The following is a 12,513-nucleotide window of genomic DNA, read 5'->3' as shown; positions in this document are numbered from 1 at the left end:
TAGTATAGTCTAGCAGTGGTCAGCTACTAGTCTTTCAATACCCATCAAAAAAGTTGTGGCTTCGAGACCCGTCACCACAGACCAGAGTCTACCTGCTCTGGATAAAAGCGTCTGCTAAAGACGCCTGAAGCCCACACACTAAGCACCTCTCCTGGGCGACCAGCCCTGTGAAGCCTCTGATCACCACACACTAAGCACCTCTCCAGGGCGACCTGCCCTGTGAAGCCTCTGATCACCACACACTAAGCACCTCTGCTGGGCGACCAGCCCTGTGAAGCCTCTGATCACCACACACTAAGCACCTCTCCAGGGCGACCAGCCCTGTGAAGCCTCTGATCACCACACCACGGATCCCGATGAAAGCTCACCTTCCAGACGACCTTCTGGGGCTGGGATCATCTCGCCTCTTCATGGTTCAACACATGTGTGTGTTGATGACATCACGGCCCGAGGGGGGCCCGTCCACCAATCAGGAGGCCGGACGAGTCCGCCACGAGGGCTTGTGATGAGACGAAGTTCAAAAGTTTTTACCCCAAGAAATTCTTATTGCAATATCACTTTGCTTCTGAATGTTACAATTTTGTATTCAACATTCTAAATGAAACAGAGACAGAACGTACATTTCAGGATTACAGCTTTACTTTATCCCGTCACATAAATAAATGTAGGCCTGCTGTACAATGATCCAAAACAGCCAGATTATCAGAAAGGGTCATAGAATGTTATGTTTTTAAAACGCAGATCTCGTGGAAGCATGGAAGTTCAAAAGTTTTGACCCCACTGTGTTCATCGGCCAATCCTCGAGGCGTCTCTCACCTTCTCCCGTCTTGTTTATTAACCTCAGTTTCAGACAGAACTAAAGGTTTACTAAGCGTTTCTCTTTTGATGATGGATTTAGTCATGGACGTAAAATGAATTGGAGGTTAATCCTAATTGTATCACACTTGTATCAAAAATCACGTCCGAATGTTCAGAAACTCTTTAGAAAACAATAAATGGTAGGTCTGTACCTCAAACACGACATCATTGCTCGGGTTTAACCATAAACAATATTAAACAAACGTATGATTTTGTCTTATTGTGTATATATTTAGACACACAAACATATAAGTAATAACTAATACTTGAAACTGTATTCCTAAATCAGGGAAGCCAGGCTTAGGACTGGACAGGATGGGGACAGCACTGACCTCTGACCTCACCATGACCTTAGAACCCTAAATGTTTAACCTCTAGCCCGGTGCTGATCAGGAACATCCCGGGTCTGGTAAGACGAAGGAACCTGAATACATCCTAGGGTGAATGTGCTTTCTGGATTTCTCTGAGGAGATCTGGATCATGAAGAAATCTATATCACAAACACCGTCTTCTGATCTGCATCCGGCCACTGAGGTCATCTGAGGTCGTCTGAGGTAATCTAAGGTCAACCATGTCAATAACATTTGGTGAAATTGAAGCCATTCTAGAATTGGATTAAATTTCCTCTGAACATTAGAGCCATGAGATCGAGAGGACCAAGGAGTTGAGGCCAAAGGGTAAATGCAATGCACGCATACAAACACACATGAATGAATGCAAACACACACACACACACACACATGCATGCATGCACATACACACACAGACACACAGACACACAGACACACACACACACACACAAAGCATGCACCCACGTACACACATACAAGGGGGTAGACAACACCCTAAGTGTTTTGATGAACAGGAAGATTGTGTAAAATGATCTCTAATGAAGGTGTCATCATGTTTCCTCTCCGTGTAAACATCTGTCACGAGGGCCATGACCCCATCAATAATTCATCTGTTTGTGTCGGACAACATGGTTCCTCCGAGAGCCCATTACCGTCGACCTCCTCCAGAGAACTCCACTCACAACAACAGCTCTGTCTACTGGAAGGTTCTGACAACTGCAGCTGTAAACTTTCAGCCGCCATGTTGACCTTTAACCTCTCCTCACGCTCTCCTTGCACCAGGAGGCCTCCAGGTAGGCCTCTGTCATCAAGGTCTGACCCGGAACCTCCCAGCTGGATCCCAACCAACTGGCGACTAGCTCGCCTAACTAGCCTAGCTCGCCTAACTAGTCAACACAAGACTCTAAATCAAATAAGCCTAAACTTTGTATTTTATTTCAATCTTTTTATTCTATTATGCTTGTTCTACTCAGTTTATATAGTGTTAAAGGTGGACATGATATTGGTACTATTATTAATAATACAAGGACCCTTGGGCACAGAAAGAAAACACCAACACTCAATGTTACATTTCTATTTCCATTTATTTATTCTCACTCTTCCAAGTCAAGATCATAAATACGAAAAAATAAGACAATCAACCCAGAAGAGACATGAAATCAAAATTAACAAAAATACATCGGAAAAAGGCAGGCAGAAACCTCAGTGCTCATAAAGAAATAAACATTTAGTCTACATTGTGAAGACATGACAGTAATACATTATATTACAGTTCATATCGCATCATAGCGTATCAAACCACTATATGATGAACCATGACAGTAATAGATGATATTACAGCTCATGTCTCATCATATCAAATCAAACGTGAAATGACGATTCTTCCCACGACTCCCAATTCGTGCCGTTAGGAATTAGCTGCAAGAGAATGAATTGCTTTAATGATATTGTACTGACATACAAATCTATTTTAAATTCATATTCCATCAATAGAATAAAATCAAGGCTCAGTAAAAGGTTCTTACCATAGGAAGCCTTCCTTAAAGTCAGTGAACTTGTGCCGGACCATGAATGAAGCGATGGCATCTGCTACCTGCAGACAAAATACACTTAAACTTAGCCATCACATCTGCTACCTGCAGGCAAAATACACTTAAACTTAGCCATCACATCTGCTACCTGCAGGCAAAGTACACTTAAACTTAGCCATCACATCTGCTACCTGCAGACAAAATACACTTAAATGATATCTATAGCTAAACCCTTTGTCATAAAGGGTAAGTGAAGGGTAAATTAAGGGTAGAAAGGGTTAACTAAGGATTAGTGAAGAGTTAGTTAAGGGTAGGCAGGGTTCATTAAGGGTTAGTGAAGGAAGTGCAGGGTTAGTTAAAGTTTAGTGAATGTAAAGTAGGGTTAGTTAAACTTTAGTGGAGAGTTTGTAAAGGGAGGTTGAGTTAAAGGTTAGTTAAAGGTTAGTAAAGGGAGGGTTAGTTAAGGGTTAGTGAAGGGAGGGTTTGTTAATGGATAGTGACGGGTCAGTGAAGGGAGGGTTAGTTAAGGGTTAGTGAAGGGAGGGATAGTGAAGGGAGGGTTACTTAAGGGTTAGTGACGGGAGGGTTAGTTAAGGGTAAGTGATGGGAGGGTTAGTTAAGGATTCATGAAGGGAGGGTTAGTTAAGGGAGGGTTAATTAAGGGTTAGTGAAGGGAGGGTTAGTTAAGGGTTAATGAAGGGAGGGTTAGTTAAGGGTTAGTGAAGGGAGGGTTAGTTAAGGGTTAGTGAAGGGAGGGTTAGTGAAGGGAGGGTTAGTTAAGGGTTAGTGAAGGGAGGGTTAGTTAAGGGTTAGTGAAGGGAGGGTTAGTTAAGGGTTAGTGAAGGGAGGGTTAGTTAAGGGTTAGTGAAGGGAGGGTTAGTGAAGGGAGGGTTAGTTAAGGGTTAGTGAAGGGAGGGTTAGTTAAGGGTTAGTGAAGGGAGGGTTAGTTAAGGGTTAGTGAAGGGAGGGTTAGTTAAGGGTTAGTGAAGGGAGGGTTAGTGAAGGGAGGGTTAGTTAAGGGTTAGTGAAGGGAGGGTTAGTGAAGGGAGGGTTAGTTAAGGGTTAGTGAAGGGAGGGTTAGTTAAGGGTTAGTGAAGGGAGGGTTAGTGAAGGGAGGGTTAGTTAAGGGAGGGTTAGTTAAGGGGGGCTGACCTTGTCTGGGGCGTCTTCGTGGACGGCGTGTCCACACTGAGGGAGGACCTGGAGCTGGAACTTCCCTGAGGGGTGGAGATCATTCACGGGTCAGGTCTTGTGTTTATAATATAGATCACATGTCCCTTGTGTGTGCTCTGAGTGAGACTACGTTACCCACCTTGCATCTGTCCGATGGTCAGGTCTTTGTCCAGCCGGTCCACTCCTACAACACAACACATCAGCACTCCTTCTCAACTGTGCTCACATTGTCTATGAATGAAGCCATGATCCACTTCATCCACAGTTGAATAAGACAGTGTGTGTGTGTGTGTGTGTGTGTGTGTGTGTGTGTGTGTGTGTGTGTGTGTGTGTGTGTGTGTGTGTGTGTGTGTGTGTGTGTGTGTGTGTGGGGGGGGGGGGTACCTGCGAGGAGGAGGAGCTTGGGGGAGGTGCAGGAGAGGAAGAGGGCTGACAGACCTCTGAACCAACCGGTCCAGAACCGCTCAGTCCTGGAGAGATCCACCCGCCACTCAAACACACTGCTGCGCTGTCTCTAGAGGGAGGGAGGGAATGAAGGAAAGAAAGAAGGAAAGAAAGAAAGAAAGAAAGAAAGAAAGAAAGAAAGAAAGAAAGAAAGAAAGAAAGAAAGAAAGAAAGAAAGAAAGAAAGAAAGAAAGAGGGAGACAGAGAGAGAGGGAGACAGAGCGAAAGAAAGAAAGAAAGAAAGAAAGAAAGAAAGAAAGAAAGAAAGAAAGAAAGAAAGAAAGAAAGAAAGAAAGAAAGAAAGAAAGAGAGAGAGGGAGACAGAGAGAGAGGGAGACAGAGAGAGAGGGAGACAGAGAGAAAGAAAGAAAGAAAGAAAGAAAGAAAGAAAGAAAGAAAGAAAGAAAGAAAGAAAGAAAAAAAGAAAGAGAGAGAGAGGGAGACAGAGAGAGAGGGAGACAGAGAGAGAGGGAGACAGAGAGAGAGGGAGACAGAGAGAGAGAGGGAGACAGAGAGAGAGGGAGACAGAGAGAGAGGGAGACAGAGAGAGAGAGGGAGACAGAGAGAGAGAGGGAGACAGAGAGAGAGGGAGACAGAGAGATGGAGACCCACAATCAGCCACTGGGAGGCGCCGGTTGACCGCTGCCAGTTCAATGGATTAACTGCCATTAATATAAACAACTGAATAAAGTGTTGATGAATCATGAATAGAACAGACAGACAGAGAGACAGACAGACAGAGACACAGACAGAGTCAGAGACAGACAGACAGACAGAGAGAGATTCAGACAGGCAGACAGACAGACCCATGTCCCACCTCTTGTTCTTCCTCCTTCAACCGCTTGCTGTTGGATTGTTCCTCGCCCTCCTGCTCTTCCTCCTCCTCTTCCTCCTCCAGGATCCCCCCTCCGATGGTGTTGGTCTCCCCCGCCCTCCTGCCTTGCTCCTCCTGCCTGGACGGTGGAAGAACAACGCTCATTGAACAACGTTAAAGCTGCCCCATGCGTGCCTGTCCTCCCCTCATCGGCCACTGGGGGCTCTAGTGAGGCTACGGTTATGTGTCGTTAGCTGTGTCGTTAGCCGTGTCTTTTTTATGTCGACGCCTCAAGAGAGGTTGTTTCCCACGGTTACCAAGGCTACAGGATTCTGCTATATGTCTTCAGCCAGGTAACCCCAGAATGTTTTTACATGACCTTATCAAATCAAAACATGCTGGATTTAACAAGTGGCGTTAAGACAGGCTTCAGATATTTTTGTGGATGATATATGATTGTGTGCTTTGTATAATACTTTATGTTGTACGATATAGGTCATGTATGTTGTATAGTAATGTATTTTTTATGATATAGGTCATGTATGTTGTGTAGTACTGCATGTTGTATGATATAGGTCATGTATGTGGTATGATATAGGTAATTACGTTGTATGGTCATGCATGTTGTATGATATAGGTCATGTATGTTGCACGATATAGGTCATGTATGATGTACGATATAGGTCATGTATGTTGTACGATATAGGTCATGTATGTTGTACGATATAGGTCATGTATGTTGTATGATATAGGTCATATATGTTGTATGATATAGGTCATGTATGTTGTATGATGGCGTCATGAGGACCCAGACTCACTTCTTCACCTGTCCCCCCATGGATACGCGGGCTGACTCGATGTTCCGGATCTGTCCGCTCTTCACACTGGGAGAGAGATCGCCATGGAAACCACAGTTTATTTGCCGCTGTCCTCAGCTTATCACGGTGCATGTATGTGACGTATAAATCCCTCGATACGTAAATGAAGGCTATGTTAGCATGTTGAGCGGAGGCATGTTTGAGTCTTGGGATATTGTTTGAATCACAGACCGACGGCTTGACGGGGTTCTGTTAAAGAGCCAGTGGACCCACTGGTTCAGCTGGGGTTCTCTTACAGAACCAGTGAACCCACTGGTTCAGCTGGGGTTCTCTTACAGAGCCAGTGAACCCACTGGTTCAGCTGGGGTTCTCTTACAGAGCCAGTGAACCCACCGGTTCAGCTGGGGTTCTCTTAAAGAGCCGTTATAATGAGCGATGGTGTCTTTAAAATGTGCCACACACCGTAGCGTTAGACTAAAGGTGTCAGGGAACCCTAACGACCTTGACACAGATTAATATAGAGAACTAAACAATGTTAAACTTGATGATATTTAGCGTATCTCTCACCTCCACTCAATGGCGTTCTCCAAGGACTTGAAGGTCTTCGGACGGCTCCGCAGGAAGCTCTGCATGCTGTTGAGGGCCTCCATCGCGGTGCCTGCACACAGGGAACCCAGACTCAGACTGTGAACCACAACATGTAACATACAGACAACATACAACACACAAGCTGGTGCCTGCACACAGGAAACCCAGACTCAGACTGTGAACCACAACATGTAACATACAGACAACATACAACATACATGCTAGTGCCTGCACCCAGGTAATGCTCACTCAGACACCTACAACAACATACTACAAAATACATGCCTATAATATACCACTACATGTGACATATGACAGCATCATGGTATTGATGTTGACATGCTGAGGCACGCTACAACATTTGACAATGCACAACAATGTGTTACACATGACAACATACAGCGGGCTGTTGCCACAGCAACCACTCCATTTTAAGTACCCCATCCCCCAGTACCTTCCACCACGTCGATGACACACAGGCCCAGCAGCGACGGGATGTGATTGGCTGCGGCCGCGTGGACGGCGATAGCCCCGCCCATGCTGTGTCCAATCATCAGGATGGGGGGCGGGGCATCCCCGTACAGAACCTCCACCACCTTACTGATGTCACTTCACATTTGCATAATGATAATGTCATTCTCATGTTCCCATAATATGAATATACTTCTCATATTCGCAAAATAACAATACCATTCTCATATTCACATAATAATATAAAAGTAACTTAATATTCACTGAATAATATAATTCATATACTGTATATGTTTCATATTCACATAACTCCCATTCCCATAACTAAACATGCATGTGAACCTCTGGTATGATGCGAGGTACCAGGAAATAGAAGTTGCTAATCTGAACATTCTAGATTGTGCGTCTGAGAGGCACAGTTTGACCGAAGAACAATAAAATGTCAGGGAAAATGCTCTTTTAATCTCAAAATCTAGAATGCAACCGGATGCTTTACGAAAATGTCCAATCAACAACAAGACAACCTGCATGCCGTCACCTCATTGGTTAAACTGCTCAGACTGCGTACCTGGCCATGGTCTCAGCGGACAGGTCTTCAGAGTCCTGCACCTTGGTGTCTCCTGCAGGAGACCACAGACCATGACATGAAGAACCAACACATCATCATCTGGTTCCACCAGTGGAACCCTGAGGAGAACCAACACATAATCATCTGGTTCCACTTCTAAAGGAACCCTGAGGAGAACCAACCCATCATGGTTCTGCGCCCCTCAGCCTCTGGTTAAGGGGCGCAGAACAGCCGTTGTTGTCAGGCTGTGAGTCCTCTCGGCCGGGCTGGCCTGAGACGCGTGTCACTGAGACAATACATATTGAGTTTCTAGGTTCTAATGGACTAGAAACTCTAATAGACTGGAGAACTTTCTAGGTTCTCCAGTCTTGTCTTCTGTTCTCCTCACCGTGACCTCGGAGATCCATGGCAACGACCCTGCAGTTGATCCGGCCACAAATCACCGCCTACAAACCAGTGATACACAATGTACACATGTTACATACAAGAAACACATGTTACATACAATATACACCTGTTACATACAAGATACACCTGTTACATACAAGATACACCTGTTACATACAAGATACACCTGTTACATACAAGATACACATGTTACATACAAGATACACCTGTTACATACAAGATACACCTGTTACATACAATATACACATGTTACATACAAGATACACCTGTTACATACAAGAAACACATTTTACATACAACAAACGTGTAAACATACAACATGCACATTCTACATACAATATATATGTTGCATGTGACACGTGTGTTACAGACAATAACCGTGTAAAATACAATAACAATGTTACATAGAACATACACATGCTACATACAACATACATGTTACATACAACATGCATGTTACATACAATATACATGTCACATACAGCATACAACATACATGTCGCATACAACATACATGTCACATACAATATACATGTCACATACAGCATACAACATACATGTTACATACAACATACATGTCACATACAGCATAGATGTTACATTCAACATACACGTCCCACAGACGCGGCGCTACGTGCGACTCACGGTGAAGACGGCCCAGGACAGCGCCGAGTGGCCTCCTCCGTGGAGCAGCAGGAGCACCGGCCCGTGGGAGCCGCTGCAGTACAGCCGGAACACGTGGGGCCCGAGTCAAGGAGCCACACACACCTTAGAGGGCCCTGAGTCACCTGGCCCGAGTCACCTGGCCCTGAGTCACCTGGCCCTGAGTCACCTGGCCTGAGTCCCCTGGCCTGAGTCACCTGGCCCGAGTCACCTGGCCCGAGTCACCTGGCCCGAGTCACCTGGCCCGAGTCGCCTGGCCTGAGTCGCCTGGCCTGAGTCCCCTGGGCCTGAGTCACCTGGCCCGAGTCACCTGGCTTGAGTCACCTGGCCTGAGTCACCTGGCCCTGAGTCGCCTGACCCGAGTCACCTGGCCCTGAGTCGCCTGGCCTGAGTCACCTGGCCCCGAGTCGCCTGGCCTGAGTCGCCTGGCCCTGAGTCGCCTGGCCTGAGTCACCTGGCCCTGAGTCGCCTGGCCTGCGTCACCTGGCCCTGAGTCGCCTGGCCTGAGTCGCCTGGCCTGAGTCGCCTGGCCTGAGTCACCTGGCCCTGAGTCGCCTGGCCTGAGTCACCTGGCCCTGAGTCGCCTGGCCTGCGTCACCTGGCCCTGAGTCGCCTGGCCTGAGTCGCCTGGCCTGAGTCGCCTGGCCTGAGTCACCTGGCCCGAGTCGCCTGGCCTGAGTCACCTGGCCCTGAGTCGCCTGGCCCTGAGTCGCCTGGCCTGAGTCGCCTGGCCCTGAGTCGCCTGGCCTGAGTCGCCTGGCTTGAGTCACCTGGCCTGAGTCACCTGGCCCTGAGTCGCCTGGCCTGAGTCGCCTGGCCTGAGTCATGTCGTCGTCAGGCAACATGCACCGATCAAATGAACCCTCTCTAAGCTGTGTTTGTGGTGAGACTGCGTCTCCTAGGTTACGGCTGTAGCCGTAGCCACCCCAGGCGGAAGGGGAGGAGCAAGGATATGTCTTTCCCGCCGTTGGTCTCCACCTCCACGTCCTCGATGGTCTGGAAGTAGCAGCTCCAGCCCAGCGGGCTGAAGTCCCGCTTCCGGCCGGGTCTGAGGAAGACAGCACAGCCGCGGCGGCCATGTTGGAACAACGCTCCGGTTAGAACACACACACACACACACACACAACAGGGCGCTCGGAGCCAGGGCAGCGCCCCACAACACGCCGAGAAGGGCATCAGCATGCAGATCACATTGGAGAGGTAGGGTGGAATAATGAGCATGACATGCTCTGGGATTTGGCGAAAGGTAGAGTGTAAAGGTAGGCTTTAATGATAATATCTCTGAATATCTCAGTCACATCGGTCATCGTGAATCCCCGCTGGGGACGGTAAAGCTCCACAGCCACGGGTCAGAGAGGGGAGCCGTGATGAAGGACTATGAAGTCAGGGTTAGGGGACATTTTGTTGTGAATTTAACAGTTAAATATAGAAGAAAGAGAGTTACTGGCTGGCTGGCACTGACAATCACTTTCATAGCCAAAATGATTAATTATTAGTTTATTTTATATAAGCTTGTACTGCGTTAAAACTGCATTATATGTTTCCCCCCCCCCCCCCCAAACACACACACACACACACACACACACACACACACACACACACACACACACACACACACACACACACACACACACACTGCTCGTCGTGACTGACTCAGCTCTCCATCAGATCCCCTTAGAGACCCAGGGATCCTAGAGACCCAGGTATAGAGTCTCACAGAAGTCTGGTCCTGCTATTGTTCAGACGAGTTATCGTTCACATCGTCACATGATGCGTGAGGTTAACATGAGGTTAGACATTAATACAAAACTGACAGCAGTGAGTTTGTCCATCAGATCAAAGATGAAGCAAGCCTTCTACAAGCCGGCAGCAGTCCATAGGGGATCTGCAACGGATAAATGATTACAATGAATTGCCACTGGTCAGATAGGAGAAGGTTGTATATATTACTCTTTGGCCCCAGAAGATCCAGTGATTGTAATAACACAGCTCATCTTAACGGATATGAAGTGAATAGACTGAGTTAAGTGACTCTGACAGTTACCCCGGGGGAGTAGTTTGACATAGTTGATAGCCCACTAAAATAACCTGTGATAAACTACAAGTCTCACCCCATCCTCATCTTGGAGCCCGCCTGCAGCCCACCTGCCGCGGGCGGGCGGCTAGACAGCAGGTTCAGGTGCAGTTGCTTTTCCATCCCGGTGGCTACGGACAATGTCCAGTCATGAACCGTCAGACTCTCTCTTCTGTGAAATGGGATTTCGGTAGATTACAGCAGAAAATACGAGAAATCCTGGCGCACAACTGAGTACATTTCATACCCCAGACGTCACTTCGACGAGCTCTTCTTCTCCGTGTGACGCGGCCCCGCTCCCGCCCCCTGCTGGCCGAGCGGCGCCACTACACGGCTCCATCTCTGGAGGAGGACGTTTAGGGGACAACAGCGCCCCCAGCGGGCCGAGGTCGGGAAGGACATGACACAATGACGTCATGGCGCTGAGGATTTCCTCTCACTGCCTCAGACATAACAGAATGAGAGTGAGCCAAAAGTAAAAAGGTTATGACGGTTATGAAATGGAGAAAATGTAGTTTTTATGTAATACTTAAAATAGTCTACTCGACACGCGCTTGCACACACACCTACGCTATGCTTGCGTAGTGTGTTCTGGGTGTATTTATAGTTTGTGGACTGTTCCCAACAACATGGAGTAACGGTTCTCAATGCACAGTCACGAGTCGTCATGATGCTTGTTTACCAGTGTGTGTGTGTGTGTGTGTGTGTGTGTGTGTGTGTGTGTGTGTGTGTGTGTGTGTGTGTGTGTGTGTGTGTGTGTGTGTGTGTGTGTGTGTGTGTGTGGGGGGGGGGGGTTTGTATGTGTGTCTGCGTGTGCGTGTTTGTATGTGTGTGTGTGTGCGTGTTTGGGTTAAAGGGTATTCACTCTTACAGCCTCACTTAGAAATTCATGGTTCAGCTGAAAAAGACAGGAAGCACCCTCTCTCTCTCTCTCTCTCTCTCTCTCTCTCTCTCTCTCTCTCACTCTCACCCAATCCGTCTCTCTTCCTCTCACCGTCTCTCACAGTCTAACTTTCAACTTCTCTCCCTCTCGCTCTCTTCCTCTCTCTCCCTCTTTCCTTGCACATGTCATCTGCACCAGTGTGTGTGTGTGTGTGTGTGTGTGTGTGTGTGTGTGTGTGTGTGTGTGTGTGTGTGTGTGTGTGTGTGTGTGTGTGTGTGTGTGTGTGTTTGTGTGTGTGTGTGTGTGTGTGTGTGTGTGTGTGTGTGTGTGTGTGTGTGTGTGTGTTGTGTCCCCTTTAACCTCATTCTTCAAACCAGAGTAGACCAGTTCCACTGACGCACAGGTGTGGTTGGCATGGAACATATTTTATAAAAACACATTTATATATAGAATCATTTGCAGAACATATCTATATTTCATAGAACATTTATTATAAAACATATTTATAGATAGAATAAAGTACATAAAGAACCTATCTATATATCATAGAACATTATAAAACAATTATAAAAAGTAAAAATTATTTACACAAAGAACCTATATAGAACATGTCCATGTATCATAGAACATACGTGCATATAGAACATATCTAGAACATGTCTACATATAACATATCTATCTATCATAGAATATATGAACATCACTTTATACATGACAACACATGTTCACGTGTAAATCCCGTTACATCATAGGTGTCCAGGAGAATGGTTTGTTTTGAGGCCATAGCGTGCGCAGACCGGTGACCTTTGACCTGATGAGCAGGCACATGTCAGAAGGAAGGCATGCAGGCATGCCCATAAAATGTCCAT

At 46.7% G+C, this 12,513-nt stretch overlaps 2 protein-coding genes across 2 annotated transcripts in view; both read right to left on the bottom strand.

Annotated features, from left to right (window-relative positions):
• Positions 1-399, bottom strand: part of LOC115547154 (odorant receptor 131-2-like) — a 1,577-nt gene extending 1,178 nt beyond the window's left edge. Inside the window, exon 1 of the mRNA XM_030361123.1 lies at positions 369-399. Within this exon, the coding sequence (XP_030216983.1) occupies positions 369-399 (31 nt within the window). The remainder of the gene's footprint in view (positions 1-368) is intronic.
• Positions 400-2,274: 1,875 nt separating this feature from the next.
• ppme1 (protein phosphatase methylesterase 1) lies at positions 2,275-11,058 on the bottom strand. The gene is made up of 14 exons (XM_030360305.1): positions 10,799-11,058; positions 9,642-9,735; positions 8,670-8,762; positions 8,005-8,062; positions 7,617-7,668; positions 7,032-7,186; positions 6,557-6,647; positions 5,990-6,055; positions 5,175-5,310; positions 4,298-4,427; positions 4,053-4,097; positions 3,893-3,957; positions 2,735-2,802; positions 2,275-2,627 (listed from the first exon to the last, which is right to left on the bottom strand). The coding sequence occupies exons 1-14, from the start codon at positions 10,882-10,884 to the stop codon at positions 2,624-2,626; spliced, it is 1,143 nt and encodes a 380-aa protein (XP_030216165.1). The 5' UTR covers positions 10,885-11,058; the 3' UTR covers positions 2,275-2,623.
• Between the last annotated feature and the right edge of the window lie 1,455 nt (positions 11,059-12,513).

The sequence above is a fragment of the Gadus morhua genome, chromosome 7 (assembly GCF_902167405.1).
Source record: "Gadus morhua chromosome 7, gadMor3.0, whole genome shotgun sequence".
NCBI classification, from domain to species: domain Eukaryota; kingdom Metazoa; phylum Chordata; class Actinopteri; order Gadiformes; family Gadidae; genus Gadus; species Gadus morhua.
Note: the sequence above shows the minus strand (reverse complement) of the source record. Positions and strands in the feature narration are given on the sequence as shown.

Excerpts from the sequence above, each read along its gene's own strand:
- ppme1 (XM_030360305.1), bottom strand. The coding sequence starts at position 10,884 with ATGGAAAAGCAACTGCACCTGAACCTGCTGTCTAGCCGCCCGCCCGCG. Across the intron at positions 6,648-7,031 it reads TGTCATCGACGTGGTGGAAG|GCACCGCGATGGAGGCCCTC; the intron begins GTACTGGGGGAT and ends CCCTGTGTGCAG. Across the intron at positions 3,958-4,052 it reads GACCATCGGACAGATGCAAG|GGAAGTTCCAGCTCCAGGTC; the intron begins GTGGGTAACGTA and ends TCCACCCCTCAG.